Source organism: Typopeltis vanoorti, chromosome 5, assembly GCF_054136105.1.
Source record: "Typopeltis vanoorti isolate ZY-2024b chromosome 5, IOZ_Tvanoo_1.0, whole genome shotgun sequence".
Classification (NCBI taxonomy): Eukaryota; Metazoa; Arthropoda; class Arachnida; order Uropygi; family Thelyphonidae; genus Typopeltis; species Typopeltis vanoorti.
The window spans coordinates 110,747,823-110,771,501 of NC_143553.1; the positions used below are offsets into that span (position 1 = coordinate 110,747,823).

General features: G+C 36.6%; 1 protein-coding gene across 1 annotated transcript in view; it reads left to right on the top strand.

The window, feature by feature from the left end:
- The window catches only part of LOC150106720 (uncharacterized), a 129,685-nt gene extending 112,801 nt beyond the window's left edge, over nt 1-16,884 (top strand). The window contains exons 25-27 of the mRNA XM_090393460.1: nt 3,285-3,383; nt 8,579-8,686; nt 15,520-16,884. Of these exons, the coding sequence (XP_090249586.1) occupies nt 3,285-3,383; nt 8,579-8,686; nt 15,520-16,884 (1,572 nt within the window). The remainder of the gene's footprint in view (nt 1-3,284; nt 3,384-8,578; nt 8,687-15,519) is intronic.
- The last annotated feature ends 6,795 nt before the right edge of the window (nt 16,885-23,679 follow it).

The window sequence follows — 23,679 nt, forward strand, 5'->3', positions numbered from 1 at the left end:
TGTGTGTGTTTGAGGGACCAACAGCATATAATTAAATTATTCAGAAAATCTCGAAACACAGCCGCCACTAGACTCTTCTGTACTCTAAGAATTCCCACCATTTAATAGAAAAGAAATACCCCTAAATGTATTGGAAAATTAGTTCAGCCATCTATAGAAGAAAAAAAAGTTTGTGTTTGAGGGACACCAGTATATACTGTAATTAAATTATTCAGAAAAACCTAATCACAGCCACTACCACGACTCTACTCTAAGAATTCCCACCTTTTAAGAAAGAAATACCCAAAATGTATTGGAAAATTAGTACACCCATCTTTAGACAACCAAACACAAAACATGACGACAATAACGGATGTGTGTCACCCTGGGAAAATTCCAAGATATCTTATCTCAAAAACATCACCCACAATTCCATAGCCAAACCAAATCACCATGTGATATCACAGAGAGACATATGTTCCCCAGAAATTTCCAAACACATAACCTCATGATTCTTATCTCTAAATAACACCCACAATGCAATAAACGAACCAAAAACACCACGTGATGTCACTGACAGACAAGGGCCCCACCGAAATTCCAAACATTCCAAAATCTATAATAACAAACATCCACATCACGATTCCTTATCTTATCTTGATCTTGTCGGTAGTTTCCCACCAATCATGACACGATTCCTTATCCACTAATATATCATCCTTTCTATTCAAAACAATAACGTAACTTATTTACAACTAACAAATGACGTCACTTATCTTCATCTGATAACCACAAACATTCATGTCACGATTCCTTATCTTATCTTGATCTTGTCAGAAGTGTCCCACCAATTACGACACGATTCCTTATCCACTAATATATCTCCCTTTTCCATTCAAAACAACAACGTCACTTATTTACAACTAACAAATGATGTCACTTATCTACATCTGAAAACAACACACGCCCACGACACGATTCCTTATCTTATCTTGAACTTGTCACTAGTGTCCCACCAATCACAACACAAATCCTTATCTCTACCATCACCCATAATTCCATACGTGAACCAAAACACAAGAACTCGCCTCACTGACACATATGCCCACAGGGAAATTCCAAACATTCCAATCTCATGACGTCACGCCCACAATGACGTCATCAAATGAACAACCAATCACGCCGCGATTCCTTATCTTATCTTGATTTTGATCTTGTCTCTAGTGGGACCCCTACTACTGACGAGAGACAGAGATAAATAAAAAAAGTACAACCAAAAATAGTTCTCACTTTGGTCTAAAGTTCCACATTTTAATAGATCTAAATCTGTGTAAGAGTGTGAGAGAATTATTGATGCAAATTCTGATTATCAGTGTCTGTGGAAATATTTCTGGAGCATTTAAATGTCAAAAACTCAATGTCTGTGAAAGAGAGTGGAGTGAATTAGTGAGAGATGGGTCGCTATTCATCCTAGTTGTTTTCTTCAAATACTGGTTTAAATAGTTTTATGAAGCTCTTAGGCTCACCCCCAAAGATGATGGCAGTCAAAAATAGAATGGAGTTGTGATTCGAACAGAGTTAATAACCGTTCATAAGTAAACTAATGCCTCGAACGAAAGAGAAAACATTATTTTTTAAATTAAGTTATAAATGAAGAGGAGATATTTACAGGAACTATCCGAATCTTATTGAATAAAAAAATCATCTAACGCCTTTTTATTCCCATATACGGGGAGTAGGCGAGGCCATTTAGCCCTATCTAACGTTTGGAGACTGAGTGGGCAGTTCAATCTCCACTGGTACCAATCAGAGATAGATGGCCCAAGGCTATCACTAATTAAGCGGTACGCAGTGAAGAGAGACGGCTCAAATGTGCCGTCATCTCGTAGTCCCTAACCCTAACACAATATATTTAAACCCGAGTTTCCGGGAGGAAAAACCCGCTTGCCCGTGCCAGAGATCGACTAACTCGGGAACCGGTCGAAAAAAGGCTTAGAAAAATTTCCTCTAGTCGCCGACTAGACTCGAAAGCAAGTCTTCCTTCGTGCGGCCAAGCGACGTGGTGTGTAAACTCCACATCCACTGAGCTATACAGGATCTTATTGAATGGTTTGAAAATTAGTATTGAAGATTGTAGAAGTGGGTATTCGGGAAATGTTGGTGATAAATCACAGTAAAACTGTGATTTAGATTTGCAATCAACTGGGAAGATCATTGATATATATATATAGAAGGAAAATAGCAGGTAAAAGACTTGGCTTTATGAAACACAGCATTAATTGCAAAGGTTGAGGATAACGATCCAGACTAAGTCATATTTCGCGTATTTGTACCGTTTGGCCAAACACACACGATTGTTTATGCAGAAATTGGAACATTATTGACGTCTAGACGAAAATCTTCCTGGTTGGTGGTTTCCTCTTTCAGAACTAATCAGTTAGTACGATAAATTATACATTAGTAAGATATCGCTTTTATAGTATATACTATAAGCAGATAGGAAAAAAAAAAACAGAGTTACTTAGAGATAGTCGAAAAGAATAAAGGAATACAGTAATTATATTTTGTCAGTCTAAAATACATCCAAAAGTATGATCACTATTTTCACTGGATGAAGATAACAATCCAGCTAAAGATAAAATGTTTAAAGCACAACACGCAAATAAGTAACAGAAGAAGCGTGCTTTATTAACATATCTAAAATATTTTATTTGTGAATGACTGCCAATTTAACAACCTCATAATCTTAAGGAATAGTATACAAGTGAGCGAACAGCCTGATGGATCTGAGAAAAATAAATCTGGATTGGAGAATGGGAAAAATGCTGTATTCGAGAAATATTGAATGAATCACTGGTTACATTTAATCTCACGATCTTATGAAATAACATATTTTTGCACTTAACTTCGTAAAACGTTTTTGACCTGATACGTTCGTTTCCATGACAACAGTATGCTGTGATTGCGTATATCAAGTGCCACGACAGACGAGGTTACTTTGTAAATAACGAAATATGCTATCCAATATCACCAAACTTACAAAACCAGTCCATGTCACAAATATGCGGACCACATTTAGGAAGGAAATAGACGATAATTCTTCTCCACCTGCCAGTTTCGAAGTTCCAGTTAACGATCAAGATGAATTTTGTTTTTAAACTAAATAATGATTTTTTTACTTAAAATGGAATATGTAAATATCCATATTTCCAAAATAGGTATTGAAATGCATGTTGTGACGTTATTTTCTAGTATAGTTTGCAAGGTAGTGCAGCATATGTTTATTTACTATTGCTCTTTTACAGAATGGATGGACTGCCCTGCATTACACTACTCGCCACGGTTACCTTGAGGTTGTTCAGCTTCTGGTAAACAACGGTGCTTCTCCGCTCTCAGTGACCAAGGTATGTACGCGGTACATTTTATAACGTTGTCAAAAGTCATATTTGTCTATCTTAATAAAAAAAAAAAGTGTGATATTCCAATAAGCTAACTTGTGTTTGATTAAAGGAAAACTCCACAAATAGGCTCGCCTACTCGCACGTGACGACATTTTTCCGCATGGCGAATAGTTGCAGACTGGAAAAACAAAAATTCTCTTTATTTAATACAAAATTAAATTTCTAAACCAAACTTTCTTAGCTTCAAGAAAACATAGACGAACGTGCTTCATATGAAGGATCATTACATTATCAAAAAGTAATGTTATAAATTTAAAGAAATAATAAAACTATTGTTCTTTCTTCCTCTTATTATTTATGATCTTTCCCGTATTCGGTGGAGCTCACAAACAAAATCTTCAATCACGATAGAGCACCACTAATCACTTTATGGAACTCCCGTTGATTTTATATTATAAAGCTCACTGTACAAGTAATCCAGTTTAGCATCTTTTAAGACGGCAAGTAATCTGCTGATCGAAAACATTTGGTAATTGATTTCAGCTCCAAAAAACCCGCAAAAATCAGCAGTAATGTGAACTCAAAGGATCAACTATCAACTTTACTGACATAAGGGGTGAAGCAAAAGTTTTTCATATTTCCCGCTATCTTAAGAGAAAATGTGAGTGGAGAAAGTTTATGAGCTAATTGCTCGCCCTGAGTGGGCTAGGAGATTAGTCCTCAGTGTTGAAGTTTAGGATGGCTTTAGGTCTTTTATGTTTGAAATAATCCATTGCGTCATAATGTGTAGCCAGTTGGATCAGTTTGTTAGGGTGCACAGATGCTTTTGAGAAGAATTTGATTGCTATAGTCTGCATGAAAGTGTAAATATAGGGGACATTTGTGTCCCGGTGTAGCTGGACAGTTTGGATGAACCACGGGGCGCCCAGGATCATTCTGAGACATTTATTCTGGATACGTTGTAATTTAAGAATATTAATACTTGCAGTGTGACTCCAGGCCGGTGAAGCGTAGGTGAGTATTGGACGAACCATCAGTTTGTATATGAGAAATTTGATTCTGGTGCTCAGCTTACTGTTTCTGTTAATTAGCGGATAGAGCTGGGCTATGGTTTTTGATGTGTTAGCACAGAGAGTCTTGATATGGGAGCTGAAAGTCAGTTTTCTGTCTAATATTACTCCAGTAATATTAGACAGAATCCTGAGATCAAATATCCAAGATATTTGATCTCAGTTTTCAACGGGATTTTTGTGTTGAAAAGGAGGATATTTTCTTTAGGAAGTAAAGATCTTCTAGAGAATAGATCGGCTACGCTCTTCAGCGTAGCCGTCCTATTGGAGTTGCCATTTGGTGAAATATTGTTCGATTAGCAGTAGGTTTTTTTGCAGTTTCTTGATGGCTAGGTGTGGCTTTAAAGATCTGGCCAGTATTGCTGTATCATCTGCATATAGAGCTTTAATTGAAGATAATGGGTTGTGCGGTATATCACACAAGTATAAGGAAAATAGGATTGGTGCTAGTAAGGATCCTTGTAGAACTCCAACCAAGATGTGTGTTTGTGTTGAAACTACACCACACATCCTGACTTGCATATGGCTATCGTAGAGGTATGCTTTTATAAGATGAATGATTCCCATTGGTACACCAGATGATATCAGTTTGTATAGCAAACCATAATGCCAAACCTTGTCAAATGCACTGGCTATGTCAAGGAAAACAGCCCCAGTGCATTGACTCCAGTTAAAACCCGTGATGATGTGTTCCACTAATCTGTGTATTTGTTTCGTGGTGCGTTGAGATTGTCGGAAGCCAAACTGCTCCTCAGGCAGGATATTTAGTTGGAGTACTGAATCTTGGAGTCTGGTAAGAATTACCTTCTCGGAAATTTTGCCGAGATTTGAGACGAGGCTGATTGGTCTGTAATTTTGAGGCAATCTGGGATCTTTTCCAGATTTATGGATTGGTATTATGTCCGCCATTTTCCAGTAGGAAGGAACATGTTTGTAGTGAAGGATGGAGTTAATTATATTTGTCAGATGGACAATAGCTCTACGTGGTAGAAGCTTTGTTACTTTGTTAGAGATACTATCGGGTCCAGGAGCCTTTTTTGTTCATAAACGTCTTAATAATATAATATATTTCAGCAGGTGAGGTGGGTGCAATTTTAATGGAATATGTGACAGCAGAATTGAGTGAATATCTAACGCTACGGTGTATCTTGTATATATGGTTAAAATCGAGGTGATCGTATGCAGGTTTACATTGTTTTTCAAGATGATTTGCTATTGCTTCAGCTTTATGAACATCAGTGTGGATGAGACCTGAATTTGTTTGGAGGGGGAGAAGAGGTTTCTGTTTTTAATCTTTCGGATGAGATTCCATATGGAGTGGTTATCAGTAGAGATGGAAGTCAGTTTTTCTTCCCAGAGTTGAGTTCTATGAGCTGCGAGGGCATCTCTCACTGCAGAGTTGAACCTGTTCGGGATTCGTTTGTCTTGCAGCTCCCTGATGTTGTGGAATCTTTTTCTTGCATTTTTTTTTCTCTAATCAGATTCGTAATATCTTCTGGCAAGTGGTTGGATTTGCGGGTAGTTGCAGGGATAGTAACCGCTGCATAGGCTGCTTTAATTACGCGGATCTTATGCTTATCCATAAAATAGTGATAATAGCACGAATAATGTCTGTGAACATCTGAATTTTGGTAAGAATTTCCAGACAAGTCTGTGCGTGCTGTGGAAGTGCCTGTGGCTACCATAACTAATCACTCACAGGTAAGTGATTCTCCATTTATATGTAGGCCAATTCGCTAGGCCTAACCGCCATTGCTGAGTTATCGTTCTAAATATCTCGCAATGTGTGAGGAAGAGGACGATGATGCTTATATTAACTCACTCAGCACCAAAGGACGTTTAATTAGCATTCTCAAAAAGATACTAAAAAAAGCTGAAAATGATTGGCCAGGCACTTTTAATTTCAACTCCTTGCCAAATGAAATTGAAGAGTGTGAAGATAGTTCTCAGACTGAGGAGAAACTCGATTTGGTGATTTCCCCTAATCGAGACCTCGATGAAACTCGGGCTCGTAAGAAAGGTAAAACCTCTGACACTGAACCTCTCATGGATTTAGGTATGGAAGAGGACACTCCCAGCCTTGATCACACTGCCTCCCCCAAAGAGAGGGTACCTCCGATTGTCCTACGTGAAAAAAGGAAATGGACACAACTGAGATCCATCATGTCAAACCTTCAGATACAGTATATCTTGGCCCAAAATACTGACGATGGCGTTGGGATTCAGCCTACTACTGTGTCACACTTTAGAAAACTAACTAAAGAGCTGGATTCAAAAGATATCCAATACCATACTTTCTCTCTTGGCTCAGAACGAAATTTGAAGGTGGTTTTAAGGAGTCTCTCAGAGGATATAACCTCTGACGAAATAGCGGCTGATCTCCGCCTCCAGGACCTACCACCTATCAAGGCCAGCAGGATGACTAGAGCAGACAAAACACCCATGCCTCTAGTTTTAATAGAGATACATCAAGTCTACAAAACGCTCTATGACCTCAAATCAGTATGCGGTCTTAGAATCACCCCAGAGCCTTTGAGAAAGAAGGCTTCTACTGGACAATGCCAAAGATTCGGTCATACGAAGAGACTGCAAGGCAGAGTTCAAATGCTTGAAGTGTGCAAAAAGCCACCCTACCAACACATGTACAAAACCAAAAACTACTCCGGCAAAATGCGTCAACTGCGGCGGCCCTTACACTGTCAACTATAGAGGTTGCATCCAAAACCCGAAAAACAAGCAGACGGAAGCAGGCAGACTCTCCTCACCCCACAACAGACCTATCCAAGAGACCACAATTCCACTGTCCCCCATGGTCCTCCAAAAACGCTCAGAAACTTATCCTCTGCAACCAGATATCTCTAAAAGATCATCCCAACAAAATCAGACAAAGACATATGCAGACGTAGTTCGTGTAAAAAAGTTAACCCAGGTAAAGATTCAACCAGTTCCAATATCCAATTTGACAGCTATAATCACTGCCTCACTAGCAAATATGTTGCTGGACCTTAGTAGATCTAACCTCTCACCTTCTACCAAAAGCTTCCTAAAGGATACACAAACCATCATGTCAGCTCGCTAATGAACAATAACAAATTAAAACCAGAATTTCTAGAGATCATTGCGTGGAACGCGAACGGCCTGAGGAGTAAGATTTTAGAACTTCACAATTTCATCCAAAGACATCAGCCAGATGTCCTTTTACTAAACGAGATGCATCTAAGACCTTCAGACAACCCCCAAAAATTGTGGATAACATCTGTATAGAGCCGATAGACTATCCCACAGAGGAGGAGACATGGCAATTTCATTAAAAATTTCGTCCCTCATCACTCCATTAACATCCCTCCTACCACCAATCTCGAGGTCACCGGCATTGAGATTCTCACGAGTTCTGCAGGCAAATTAAAAATCTTCGCAGCATATCATGCTACACAAAAAATATTAGTGTTTTCGGATTTGAACGCCTTATTCGATACTGGAGAGCCTATCATTATGGCAGGTGATTTAAATGCCAAGCATTCAACCTGGAATAGCCGTTCCACCAACAAAAATGGACAGATACTACAAAACTATGCTGGTTTCAACAACCTTCATGTGATAGGTCCTGCTGACCCCACCCATCACAATACTTATGGTCGGGCTGATGTGTTGGACATAGCCATACTGCAGCACATCAGACTCCAATATTATTTAATGATGATTAATGATCTATCATCTGATCACAACCCAGGGTTAAAATTGGGAAACCTTGAAAAATTATCCCCCCCCCCTCACTTGTTCATTCCTTGGGAAAGGCTCTCCAAGGTACTTCCAAAATATATTGGTCCTGTTCCCATCATAAAATCAAAAGAGGAAATTGAAACTGCCGTTAAAAATCTAACAGAACAGATTAAAGATCTCAAAGGATTATAATTCAATTTACAGATCGATCTCAAAGGATTTGGAATTTCTAAAACTTTATAGTTCTCATATAAAAATAACAATATGGTATCTAAATAGATTTTAAAATTTTAGATTTAATATAAATATAAAATCAAGAAAGATAACTATTGTATAAAATGTATAGAATAATACATCACATATATTTTTATTTCTTAATCTCTAAGTAATTCAATCTTTATATATTAGGATGGAAAAGTACCACTCTGCCTTGCTGCTGGTGCGGGTAATTATGATGTACTTAAATACCTTTTGAAAAAAGAGCATGACACGCAGATACTAATGGATGATAATCAGGTACGTAGAGTTAATGTTTCGAAGAGTTGTTTTAGTGGTTTATATTTTTAATTTGAAAATCTTATTGTAAATCTGTATTAAATAGTGTCATAAACACAATTAAAAGGAGATGATCCTAACTTATTCTAAACGGGTTTAGATTACTTTAGATTACTTTAGCCAGAATTACAGCACATATGCCATTTGGCATAGATTTCAAAAGGTGTTGGATTGTATCTATGTCTACAACATACTAGACATTCACCAGAGATCCTTTAACCGGATCAGATCTGACGGAAGAGGACTTTGCTCCCGGATCTGTTTTTCTAATATGTTCCATACATTATCAATGGGATTCAGATCCAGGTTTTTTCGTGGCCGGGGAAGATGGCGGAAGACGCGTCATGCTCGCTGAACCCACTGCTGAACAATTCTTGCGCGATGGTATTATTGTATTGACGTCCATGAAACAAACGCCACCTACTGGATAAAAAGTCAACATTGCAAATAAACTTGATTGGCAATAATGTTCAGATATTCCTTACAGGACACCCGACCTTCCAGCAATATCGGGCTACCTGTTCCCTACCAACAGAACGTGCTCAACACTATGACACCACCTCCAGAACCTTTTGTTACAAGGCCAGCAGGGTTTATTGCTACATGCCCCCCCCCCCCAAAAAAAAACTGTCTGCATACTGTCAATACAGGACAATGTGTACCGTGAATCGTCGGACCAAATGATTTTTTTTCAGTCTTCCAGTGTCCACTCACAGTGTTCTTGATACCACTGTAAACGAACTTTCCGGTTCTTCTCAAAAATCAGTGGTTTTCGTATAGTATGCGACTGCCAGTTCTGATCCTCTTCAATTCCCTACGCATAGCTCGGGGAGATGTGAGTCGGGAACAGCCTTCGGTCAATTGCCGTACATACACAGGAAGTTCTGTTTGTCTACAAGCTTTCTCAGAGGATGGAGATCCCGTTCCTGACAGACTATTTTAGAACCACAGTTACCCCCTCTTAAACAAGCAATGTGGATTATTTTTTCACTGATTGAACACCCGGGATAGTTCAACTTTTAAGAAACCAATTAGCTCTGCTGTTTTCAAAATCGTGGTTCCAACCAGAAGGGCCCCACAATAAGTCCTTTATCACACTCCTAAAGATCCTTTCTTTTCCCATTGTGATCAACACTGCTGACGATCACTATCAACTATCAACTTTACTGATATAAGGGGTGAAGTAAAAGCTTTTAATATTCCCGGCTATCTTGAGAGAAACTGTGAGTGGAGAAAGTTTATGAGCTAATTGCTCATAAACTTCCCTAAGTGGGCTAGGAGATTAGTTCTCAATGTTGAGGTCTAGGATGGTTTTAGGTCTTTTATGTTTGAAATAATCCATTGCGTCATAATCTGCAGCCAGTTGGATCAGTTTGTTAGGGTGTACAGATACTTTTGAGAAGAATTTGATCGCTATAGTCTGCATGAAAGTGTAAATATAGGGGGCATTTGTGTCCCGGTGTAGCTGGACAGTTCGGATGAACCACGGGGCTCCTAGGATCATTCTGAGACATTTATTCTGGATACGTTGTAATTTGAGAATATTAGTTTTTGCAGTATGACTCCAGGCTGGTGAAGCATAGGTGAGTATTGGACGAACCATCAGTTTGTATATGAGCAGTTTGATTCTGGTACTCAGATTACTGTTTCTGTTAATTAGCGGGTACAGCTGGGCTATGGTTTTTGATGTGTTTGCACAGAGAGTCTTGATATGGGAGCTGAAAGTCAATTTTCTGTCCAGTATTACACCAAGATATTTGATCTCAGTTTTCCACGGAATGTTAGTGTTTAAAAGGAGAATATCTTCTTTAGGAAGCACTGATCTTCTAGAGAATAGGACGGCTACGCTCTTCAGGGGATTCACTTGGAGTCGCCATTTGGGGAAATATTGTTCAATTAGCAGTAGGTTTTCTTGCAGTTTCTTGATGACTAGGTGAGGCTTTAAAGATCTGGCCAATATCGTTGTATCATCAGCGTATAGAGCTTTAATTGAAGATAATGGGTTGTGCGGTATATCATACAAGTATAAGGAGTACTGACTACCCCACACATCCTGACTTGCATGCGCCTATCGTAGAGCCTTTATAAGATGAATGATTCCCATTGGTACACCAGATGATATCAGTTTGTATAGCAAACCATAATGCCAAACCTTGTCAAATGCACTGGCTATGTCAAGGAAAACAGTCCCAGTGCATTGACGCCAGTTAAAACCCGTGAATATGTTTTCCACTAATCTGTGTTTTTGTTGCGTGGTGCTATGAGATTGTCGGAAGCCAAACTGCTCCTCAAGCAGGATATTTAATCGGAGTACTGAATCTTGGAGTCTTGGTAAGAATTACCTTATCGGCCTGTTGACGATTACTGGCAGCAGCATTCTTATATAGTTGCCTAGAGCAAGTGGTGAAGCAAGTGACCAAGTGTTCTGCATAAGTTTACGCACAACTGCGAAAAGGCTTCTAATTCAGTGGCAAATATGTGTGCTTTCTTTAAGAGTTTAAGATAATGCTTTGAAAATGCTTATGACTGCTGCAACATTTAGTGCTAATGCATAAATGCATGACAAATTTCATAGACTTAGGCCTACACTCTTCATTCTTCAATCTGCTATCATTAATTTAATACTTTATTTTATTACATTTAATATTTCAAGATTATTCTGCTAGATAAAACACTGAAAAGAAGAATAAACATCACCGAACAGATTTATTAAGTTAAATTTATCCTTTCTGTAATATATAAAATAAATCTCCTTTTTATAATTTTTCCTTAAAGATTTTTCATCGTACATTCAGGATACAACATTAAGAAAACTACATTGCGTCTAACAACTTGACCTGTCATCTTAACTGTAGAAATCACAATACTTCATACAATAATACAGTGTTCCAGTTGAAGACCAGGAAATGGCAACAATAAATGCCTTCCTTACTCTCCTTCCTTTTTGATTTTTTCAGTATTACGTTTTACAGCAAACTCACAAATATTGATGTGAATTAAACGAATATTGTAAGTTCAAGTTTCAACACTGATTTATCCTAAATTAAGTTTTCGAATCACAATTAATGCATATTAAATATAACAGCGAAGCACAATCGCACTAGAATCAGTTTTATTTCTAATGATTCAAAAGTGTTCGGTTTTTTTCTAGACCTTCTTTTAATCGCTTCCAGAAGTAGCCGATTTTTGGCCCAATCAAATAGATATCTCCTTCCTACGAAATTCGTGTTTTTAATTACACAACTCAAAAAAAAAAAAAAATTGACTGTATAACTCACACTATGTCAAACAGTAACATATAATATTAGGGTTAAGGATAATGAGATGATGATGGTTGTCTGCTTTACTCTTTCTCCCTGGATGTCTATGAATTGCACTTACAGCCTTAGGCCAACTATCTGTGACAGTTAAGGATGGAGACTGGCTTGCAGTCAACCTTCAAAAAAATAGGGCGCTAGTGGCCTCGTTTGAACGTTAATGATATTGGTTCGTTGTTATCTGCTATGTCTCATGTAGCCGTATTGTTACGTGAAAGGAAGGTCTTGTTGGAGGTTCTGGAATGGTAAACCATGCTACTTATTTATTTATTTATTATCAAACTATTAACCAAATGATTCTAAGCATGAGGCTGCCATTCCAATGTGGTGTTCTTTGTCTTTTCACCAGTGTCTCTTCTTTGAGAAGACCCTCATGTTTTCTTTCGCAGCGATGATGCATTATGCCAAATTGAGAACCATCCGATATACTTGGCATCGAGAAGTCACACGAAGTTGATAAAATACGAAAACCATGTCTTATGGCTGAGAAAGAAAAACGAAAGTCTTTTTAAGGAAGGGTACTGCTGTGAAAAAACTGCCGAACCGGAATGATGGGCTCATGCTTAAATAACATCTACTCTTTGGTCCTATTTCATTAAAAGGCATGGTTTTCTTCACCTCAACGAGAACTGTTCAAGTGATGGTTTCACAACTCATCACGTACCTGAAGAAAAATTCTTGATTCAAATCCCATTTGTGACAGGAATTCATTTTTTTTTTTAATTGACTGGGTCATCCGATTTTAGATCGTAGGAGAGAAGCGTTTTCTTCACGACAACTCAAATTTTTGCGCCTGTGATAGACAAACCCAGTACACAAGTAGACCAAAGGAAACTAAGTGATGAATCTGGTGTATTATAGCCACGTGGTCTTACATGCCTCCATGATAAGCACAATCTGCTCATTCTACATAGTTAGCATCATCGAGTTAAAACACAAAATGCCAAAAAATTATTAAACGTTGAGTTTACTCAGACTCTTAAAATTACTAATGAAGCGTATGAAAAAGATGTCAATGCGGTAATATCAGGTAAAATTTTCTTTAATGAAAAGATTTTAAATAATTTCAAGCCTGAAACACATCCTTCTGGAAAACATCGTCATTTCATTGATTCTGTGTTAACCACGAATTCCTGTTCTTATGAAGTTGTTTCATGATAAAATATTAGTACCAATTCTGTATTACAGCATTTTCTGAAATAATCCCCTCCCCCAACACACAATGCCAGAATAAATGGCGAATCCACATTTTGATGGAAGGGGAAATGATTTTTCGTTGTATGAAAGTATACGTGCTGAGTATAAATGTACTAACATAGTATGGAAACCCAAACTTGATGATTTTCATTGCATGCGGTTAAAGCTTCACATTTTTCGCTGCACTAAGGCAGCAGTTATGTTTTTTTTTTTTCCCCATTATTTCACTAAATATAGTGAGAAGATCACCTACGAAAACCTTCCGGACAACGTCCATTGGAACACTAGCGGTGTTTCAATGCTAGGTACGCTTAAGTTGTGAAAACGTGTGGGATATTTGACAAAATATGATATTTAATATTCATTTAATTTCTTAATGCACGTACACATTACGATGATTAAAAAGCATTCTCGATTCTAAACTATTGGATTTCTCTTTATTCTGTGTGCTTGTGTGGTGCATCCCCGCGCGCACGAGCACGCACGCACACACGCACACACACCGACATTATTAAATTTTTGTTGGCTCTATTCAGTCTCATATGACATGCATTGCAAATTTCTTCTTCTCCTTGACAATATTGGAACCTGAGTCTTCTCGAGAGAGAGAGAGAGAGAGAGAGAAAAGCACTCAACTTGCTAACCGTATTGAAGAGTATCATAACGTGCACATGGTAACTTTCGAATTCTGACGATGCAGTTTTTCGCTTTTTTATACTAACGAAATGGAAAATGCCAGTTGCCTTGTGATTGCCAATTTTCAACAACACCAAAATTGCTCTTTTTCTTTCTTACCTATATATATATATATATATATTAGGGGTGGGCTCTTCCCCCCCCTGGCGCCTACGGCGCCCAACACCCCCGAGTTCCGGGCTGGTAAGCCGGTTCTCCATTGTTTGGAAACCTCCAACAAATTGTTGTCTCATGAAGGCAAACATATTGTTGGAAGTGAAACGTTTCAAATTTCGGCTTATCAGCTTAACGGCTCTTAACCCGGCTCAAAACAATGAAGAGACAAAAAACGTGACATAAAAACGTTTCCGATTTCGGCTTATCTTTTTATATATAGAGAATGGATATTCCTTTTTGCAGCAGACAAGTAAGGCATTACTCCCCCCTCAGGATGAAACGTTTGTGTTTTCAAAAAATCGATTATAGAATACGTATTATATAATATACGTCCAATACGCCCACTCTTTTGCTCTTGTTAAATAAAATATTTACAGCGTAAATTTTGTAATAAAGGATAAATTGATTGAAGGACGTTCAAATAGAAACACCAAGAATTAGAATAATGCCGTAATAAATCAATTCGAGGTACTACTTTCGAATTTCCATCATTCGGGGGTGACGATCATGATGACAAGGAATATTGTTATGTCGAATTCTACATAATACAAAAATGACTTTAAAGCAGTCGTAAGAGAAACTTGGTGTCCCTCATTTATCAAATCCTCCAATAACATTGAAATTGCTTACAGTGCTCGGACTGCTGCCATTCACTGGTTAGGAAGCTTTTTCCAGCCCTTCAGCAGTTTATTACTTTGCCCATATCACTTAAAAGAGTCATATGGTATAGCGCATTTAAGATCTTTTGTTTCCCACGCATACCAGTTTGTTTTCTACTTTGCAAGAGAATTCTCTTCCCATTCTCAGCTCTGCACAGGGAGTGAACACGTCAGAGATTAAATAATGTGCAATAACAGTACCTTTGAACAAATATGACCACATATTTTCAGGCCTCTTTTATTCTTAGCGGCTCTATTACGTTTTTTGCTAATAGTTTTGGCCTACCATTTATCATATTAAGAGTGACAATAAAATATAAGTCTGAAAACAGCTATAAAATCTTAATTTTAGTTTGGATTATTGCACTTCCAAATTTTTCTTCTTCGCATCAAATTAGGCTGCTTCTAGCTTCGTTGGACTTTCTATCTTGCAACTAGCCTCTCCCTCTCTTTTGAATACTCATTCCATTTTCTTTCTATAATCCTCGATCTTTTTATTTGGTTTGTCTTAATTATGCCGATCATATTTCTTAATTCCTTGAAAAATCTATTTGAAAGACCAGCGAAGTCTAAAGCAGCCTAATCTTTGATGAGAAGAAGAAAAATTTCGAAGTGCAATAATCCAAACTAAAATGATATTAAAATGACGCGCGTGTGCGTGTGTGTGTGTGTGTGTGTGTGTGTGTGTGTGTGTGTGTGTGTGTGTGTGTGTGTGTGTATTATTAATACTTGAAGGTATTTGACTAATATTCTGTCTTTTTTGTTATAGTTTCTGGTGGATCTCATGGTCTGTGGCAAAAACCACGCAAATAAACCTGTAGTTGAGTTCGTACTCGTGTCTGCGGCGCCCATCGAGTCAGCAGCAAAGATGGCAAGAAATTACCAGCTGCTTGCTTTAAGAGAGAAAGACAGAGCAAGAGATTTAGAGACGATGGCTATCTTTTGTGAAGGAATGGCATCTGATCTATTGGGTATTGCAGCAGTTTCATACAATACCGGAACGCTTCTACGTGCTGTGGACTCCCGTAATACACCCTTCCTGGATGTGTTAATTGAACTTCAACAGAAAGAAGTAGTTGCGCATCCAGCAGTTCAGAAATATCTCACTGATCTCTGGATGGGAAACCTTCAGTGGGCAACATGGAAAATGATGTTGCTATTCTGTGCTTTCTTGGTTTGTCCCATTACGTGGATTGTGTGCTCTCTTCCCATAGGACATCGCTTAGCCAATATTCCGATCATTAAATTCATGTCATACCTTGTTTCTCACATATTTTTTATCGTGCTTGTGACTATAACGGTCGTGAATCCATGGTTGCCATTATGGAAATCCACCCACTTACTACCTCATCCTCATGAGTGGTTATTTGTTATTTGGCTCATTGGAATGGTGGTATCTGATATCACTAACCCAAAAGACAGAGCTGGACTTGGATGGATCAAAGTAGTCATTATGGGAGTTAGCATATTGGGCATATGTGTTCATGGAATTGCCTTTTTCTTCCAGACAGATGATTCTAGACTTATACTGCTATATATTCGCAATCAACTACTCGCTGTTGCGCTGTTGTTGTGTTTCGTTGAATTTCTAAACTTTCTAACATTTCATCATCTATTTGGACCATGGACAGTCATCATTAGGGATCTTATCAAGGATTTACTGCGCTTCCTTGCCATCCTACTCATATTTCTCGCAGGATTCTCATTACATCTGTGTGCCATTTATCAACCCGTCAATCAACCACCAGGTGGCAGTAATTTGACATTTGCGGTTGTATTTCAATCACCCATAGATACATTTGAAATGCTTTTCTTTGCCCTTTTTGGTCTCGTGGAACCAGACTTAATGCCGCCAATGCATCTTAACCCACCCTTCTCAAGGATAATTATGAAGATTGTGTTTGGAGTTTACATGATGGTGACTGTGGTCGTCTTGATTAACTTGTTGATTGCCATGATGTCCAATACTTATCAACGTATACAGGCGCAGTCGGATACGGAATGGAAATTTGGAAGAGCCAAGCTGATTCGAAATATGAATAAAACTTCCCCAGCACCATCTCCTATTAATCTAGTCACAACAACTGGGAGTTTTATATGCAAAGCACCAAAGAAAATGGCAGGTAAAAATTAAATTAAATTTCATAGAAAAAAGTAATATTATGTTGTTATGTGTAATGCTAATCGAAGTTTTGAGTAAATAAGTGATAATGATGAAAGTAGTATAGGGATCACTTCTAACCAGATCAAAATAAGACAAGGATTCATGATGTCCTTGGCCGATAAGATCAATGACGTCATTGTGTGTGTGTAATTCGTTGCATGATGTCATGAGTGGAGAATGTTTGGAATTTTTCTGGGGAACATGTGTTATTGACGTCACGTCGTGTGTTTCGGTTTGCGTATGGCATTGTGGGTGATGGTTAGAGATAAGATAGTGTATGGAATCCTTGGGATTTCTTTGGGGGGACATATGTATCAGTGACATCACGTTTCGTTGTTCAAGTGATGTTTAGAGTATGGAATTGTGGGGATATTTGTTCAAGTGTTGGGGGTCTTTGGTTCGATTGCGGAAGTGTTGGGAAATATTTGTCTATCGGTGACAGCACGAATTTTCCAATATAAGTGTGTGGTATTTCATTCCTGTTATTGATTATGGGAATTTTTAGTTTAGAGTCAAGAAATGGCATCAACATTTAGACATTTTCTTAACAATTATTTACAGGATATCATTCGTGTCCCCTCACCCTCTCCCTCAAGCACACACACTTTTTTTTACGTTGCAAAAAACATATTATAACTTAGACATGAAAATTCGCTAATGAAGCCCATGCTGAAAGTCTCTAATGTATATACCCTTGATTAATCTTGTGAAAAACTACTCACTATTAGAATTAGAATTGAGATTACCAAACTCATACTAGTAGTGGTCATTTGAAATGACAAATATCATATAAAGTAACTGCACTCAACAAATGTTGCCTGTTTTGGGTGTATATGATAAAAAAAAATCTCCCAACTGATGTTAATAATTTCAAATGACTATTGCTATGTTAAAGCTACATAATGGCTCTTCTTGGAATTAACGAACTTCTGAATGCAAATAGATATTCCAAAATATAGCAATGCCTCGATTTATGCGCCCCAATTAGTGCATCATTTTTTTTTTCGATAGCAAAATTCGATTAGTGCGCCTCTAAAATTCAATTCGTGCGCCTCTAAAATTCAGTTCGTGCGCCTATATACACATCTTAAAAATAAATGTTACAGATTTTAAAAATTTTCTATCTATACATTTTTATGGCTAACTATTTTAAAAAATCACTCACCAGGATGAAATAATTTAGTTACCGATTTGAAACATTTTACAAAGTTATTTTTTAATGGCATACTGGAGCAAAAAATAGAAGTGTGAAAATGATTCGAAAAGTAATCTGATTGTAAGAAAAACTTGAAATAATAAAGAAAAATGAACAAGGCGAGTCCAGAGCAAAGATAGGACAAGCAGTGAATCAACTACTGAATCAACAGCATCTGAATCTTCAGCAGTGAATCAACTGCTGAATACAAAAAGAAAGGTAAGGCTGCTTCAAGTTCATCATGCATGCACTGAAAATCAAAGTATTATAATGACTGAATTGGAGAGACTTCTTTTTACATCGCTCGAAGATTGTAACCAAAAAGGATCCCGCTAACCACTGGCCTTATTAAATCAAAAGCATTGTCTCTTTGTAACCTGGAAAGAAAGGGCTATCGATGATGGAAAAGAAGAATTCCACGTTAGTGCTGGGTGATTTGAGCGTTTCAAAAAGAGAAATAGCCTACATAATATTCTAATCACAAGCGAAACTGCAAGTGCAGATAAGAAGATAACCAGAGATTTTGAAGAAAATTAAGAAGGGGACTATTGTGATCAACAAGTTTTACCATACAGATTCAAAGAATATAAGAAATAAACTGTAATTAAGTTTTCATAAAAGCTTTATTCGGTAAATAAATCAATTACGTTATCATAAAATTGTGAAATCTTTATTAAACTGCAGTAAAATCGATTAGTGAGACACTTGATTCTGTTTCTTATCCACCAATAGTTTTATTCTTGGTACAGTTTTTGAAATAGATACCCGCATATCATGTTCAGGCTCCAGTTTGTTTCTTGTTTTGGACTTGATCGAAAACAGAACTGAGAATCCCGATTCACACAGATAAGTTGTTATAAATGGAATTATAGCCATGTAAGTGTACACCAAAGTGTTCTCCAAGTGTACACCAAAAAGTTTGTAACTTAATTGATTGGAATTCAATTCGGAGTTTCTTGTTATTGCAGAGATTAATTAGCTCGTCTTTCACTGGGTCGTTGTCACTGATTTTTTTCTAAATTAATATGAAAAGGGTTACGTATCCAGACTTCAATCATTTGGTCAGGAGAAATTATTCTTGCAAGTGCCTCTTTCAAAGTTTTTAAATGCAATATAATGCTATCACGTACTACCTGTTTTAGTTCATATGCCAGATCTGAAGTGATTTCATCAAGAGATTTGAAATTGGCAAAGTTACCTAACTCCACCCTTCTTCCCCAGAGAGTCAATTTTTCTTGAAACGATTGTATCTTTTCTTCAGCCTCCGTGAGAATGACATCTGTATCTTGCAGTGAAATGTTCACAGAATTAAGAATTCCAAATACATCAGAAAGATAAGCCAGAGAAATCTCCAAGTTTGGATCTTTGAAATATAAAGCAAACGCAGATTCTTTTTCGACTAAAAATATTTCAATTCAATTTCTAAGTTCAAAATCCCTTCCTAAAACATTTCCTCTGGATAACCATCGTACTTCTGTATGAAGCAGCAGTACGATATCATCTGTTCCAACCTCTTCACGCAAAGATTTAAATACATGGTGATTCAATGCTTTTGCTTTGATAAAATTCACAACTTGAACAACAACATCCAAAACGGCTTTCAAATTATGTGGAAGTGTTTTAGCTCGTAAAGCATACCGGTGAAGGATGCGATGGCTGGTAAAAATATTTGGGTTGATTTCTTTAACTGAAGCGGTGAAACCCTGATTTTTTCCCCAACATAGCAGGAGAACCGTCAGTACAAACAGATTCTAATAATTCTCATGAATGGCCATTTGAATCAAAAAATCATTCACCAAATTCATAGTGTCCACTGCCTCTGTTGTTTCTTTCAAGGGTTTACAAAAAAGAAATTCCTATTTTATTTCATTCTGATGTATATATCTAGTAAAAACAAGAAGCTGTGCGCAGTTAGAGACATCAGTTGATTCATCCAACTGTAAACTGAAATAAAGAAAAGTCCTACTTGCAGGACTTTTCTTGATTTCCTCCACTACCTGTACAGGTATATCTTCTGACATTTCTCGAATCCGATCACAAATTGTATTATTTGATAATGGTATTTGTGAAATTTAGTTAACCTATGTTTATCACTAAAACGTGTGTACTGTGAGCATGTCGAAATGAAGCAGTTGGAGTGTGTACCATACAGTACGTCATGAGCATGCGCAGGAGGTGCAGATGCCGCGGAGGCGAGCTTCGAGGGAGTCCCAATCTGTCAATTTCACTAGCTATCTTGAATCTTAACCGGGCATTTTGAGTTATCGAACCCTGCAGTGAGAAAAAAGTCTATGCAACCTCACTGGGTCCGTGTCCATAAAGAGACCTGAAATGTTGCTGGTGTGGCTGACAGACTGTACGAACATGGAATAACCCGGAAATGTTGATAACATAACTATTTTTGGAATATATTAATAGCATAATATACTTATTTACCTGCTATTCACCATACCCCCTGGACAAGCTTCCCGTATCCACCAGGGGAGTACGGGTACCTCAGGTTGGGAATCCCTAGATTAGTGCGTTTTCGATTAATGCACCTGTTTTAAAGAACGCATTAGGCGCATTAATCGAGGGATTGCTGTATTTTAATTATAACCATATATTCACAGCACAACACATAAGACGATTTGCGGGGTGAAAGAACGAATTGCAAGTAAATAAAACTGAAAATGCACTCGATTATTGTTCCTTATAGGTTTCTGTCCAAAGTGACATCATAGAGTTGAAGTGAAACGCATTTTTTTGTTGTGGGTATGTGTGATTGTGGGTATGTACAACACACACTTTTTTTCTTCCATGTTCACATTTTCTAAAATAATTAACTACTGAAATCTCAGTTAGAAATTCTAAGCAGAATAAATATTCTTAAATAGGGAGAACACATCAATGATACCTTGATTATTCATTTAAGTTTACAAATACATATTTATTTGACTGAAATATTATTCACAGTATATTCACAATGAAAATTAGAACATATAATTACCCAGAAATATTTCACAAGATTTGTGTCTCTTGCTATTTTCCTGAAGAAAGAAAAATTTCAAAGGTTTTTGGGTTCGCTCATTGCTTTTTTTACTTTACAGGATACACAAAACAGCACAACATACACAAGGCCTGAAGGTACGAATTGCCATAATAATCTGAAAATGCAGTTGACTCTTATTCCTTAGCACAAAATCTTTGGTTATGTTTCCAATAACAATTATAAGAATTGCACGGTATTTTTTCACGTTTTGGGCAACCAGTATCATTTAAATCAAGAACAGGTCAGCTATTAACTTCGTTAAAGTTTTTGATTTTTCTCTTCCTTTGGCGAGCAACATTTGATATTTGCATTTGATATTTGCATTCTATTATCCAATCTCTTAGTTTGTCCAGAGATAGTGAACCATTGTCCCATTTCAGCTGATGATTATATTTAATTAACCATGGATTCCGCTTTTTAACTTTTTCAGGTAATTCTTTTCAACTACATGGTGTTGTTTTCAATGGATATCAGTGGCGGCCGGTGAAATTTTAAGTGGGGGTGCTGCCTATACAAAATAAAAATAAAATTCTTTTTTCTAATCAATAACCAATTTATTAATAAATAAATATACAGATTTAATTACTAATAAATTGGTTACTAATTAGGAAAAAAAAAAATTTTTAATATTTTGTATAGGCAGCACACCCATTTAAAATTTCACTGGCCGCCACTGATGCATATCTTATAATAAATCCGTCAGAAATACAAATTTCTTTAGGAAATAAACTTGAACATTCATCCAAAAGGAATTGAGCATCAATAACACCAGTAATATCTGAAACTTCGTATTTTCCCCCCACTGTAGATTTATCATTATCTTTTTTCTTCATGCTTCTTACATTACTTCTTTTGCCTGCACAAATAAATAGTTATTTATTATTATTTCATTGAATATTAGCTCTGGTAGTATACTTTATGTTAACTTTCTGTTACATAGTTCCAAACGTTTAGAAATTTACACTAGAGTGTTATCTTTAATCATGACTCATACTGCTCTTTTGATCTTTATGTGGCGGCCGTCTGTGGTGTTCATGTTCACATTTTCTAAAATAATTAACTATTTCTTTTGGTTTTTCTAGTCTAATCTGTTGGACACATCTAATATAGTAACAAAATTGTCACTATTTAACTCATTTTGTACTTTATCCATTAAAAAACAAAACCCCCACAATTACGTTATTTGCTAGGTTCCTTATAGATTTCTGTCCAAAGTGGCATCATTGAGTTGAAGTGGAAACGCGATATTTTTGTCGTGGATATGTGTCACTTCCTGTATTTGGAATTCTGAGTGATGATTAGAGTAAGGAATTCTGATAAGTGAGATGAGTTTTTTTTTTGCATTCATAACTAAACAGAAATTAAGACTAAAAATAACAAGTGTCTGAAAGTAGGGTTACCATTTTTCTTGATAACAATATGGGACATCAATGTCCACCATTCAAAAATAAAAAAAATTTAAAGAAAAATAAAATGTTTACCTTCAAATAAATATGATCATGGCAAACAAGAAATTCATTAGCTTTTCCAAGTTTTGACATTCACACTCATACTGTTTTCATCATTTGGAATCCCGCGACCTGAAAATTCACATCTCTTGATGCGGAATTTTGATGTTTCTATATATATATATATATATATATATATTTATATATATATATTTCAATCTAATTGGTTGTTTTTCTCTATTTTATTTTAAAATTCAAAATATGCTTTTCAAAATCTACTTTTTATATCTCCTTCATTAGCATACACAAACTGCTTTTGCTTGCAGAACTGTGGGGGATGAACTGATTGTCCTCTGGCTATTAATTTTACCTTCGATTACTTGTGCTTCAAAGCTACTACTGTAACTGAAATTTTATTTTCTTTTATTTATTTTTCTTTAGCATTAGTAAGATTAACTAAAGGAAATGAGAAAAACAAGGTTTGGAACTCTCTGCTAGCGATTTCTTATTAGAAATTTCTTTTGCCAGCACAAATAAAGTTAATTCTTATTATTTCATATGAATATTAGCTCTATAGTATACTTTGTTAATTTTTATGTTACAAAGTTCCAAACATTTAAAACTTTAGACTGTAGTGATATGTTTAGGTGTGCGTAAATCTCAACTTGTCTTATCATGACTCATATTCCTCCCTTTTGATGTTTATGAAGTCCTTCTGTGTTCTAATGACACCAACATTCTATTTGAGATTATCAGTTCTAGTTTTAGTATGTGAACGAAATGTTTACAGATAACTCAAACAATGTCAATAGGTAGCATTAGACAATTTTCTAAAATAATTAATTAGAGGATATCAGTTTTCCACAATTTTTTTCCATTCCGAGTATTAATTTCATAGTAGTGATATTTTTTTAACATTTACATTTTCTTGTATTATGTTTTTTGATTTGTATTAACAATTCTGCTTAAATATTTCATGGTCACCGATATTTCACAAATAGTCTCGTATAGATGTCATTTTCTAGATCTTAAAGTTCATGACTTTTTCCAAAAGAAATGTTAACTTTTTTTTTACAATAATTAAACAGAAT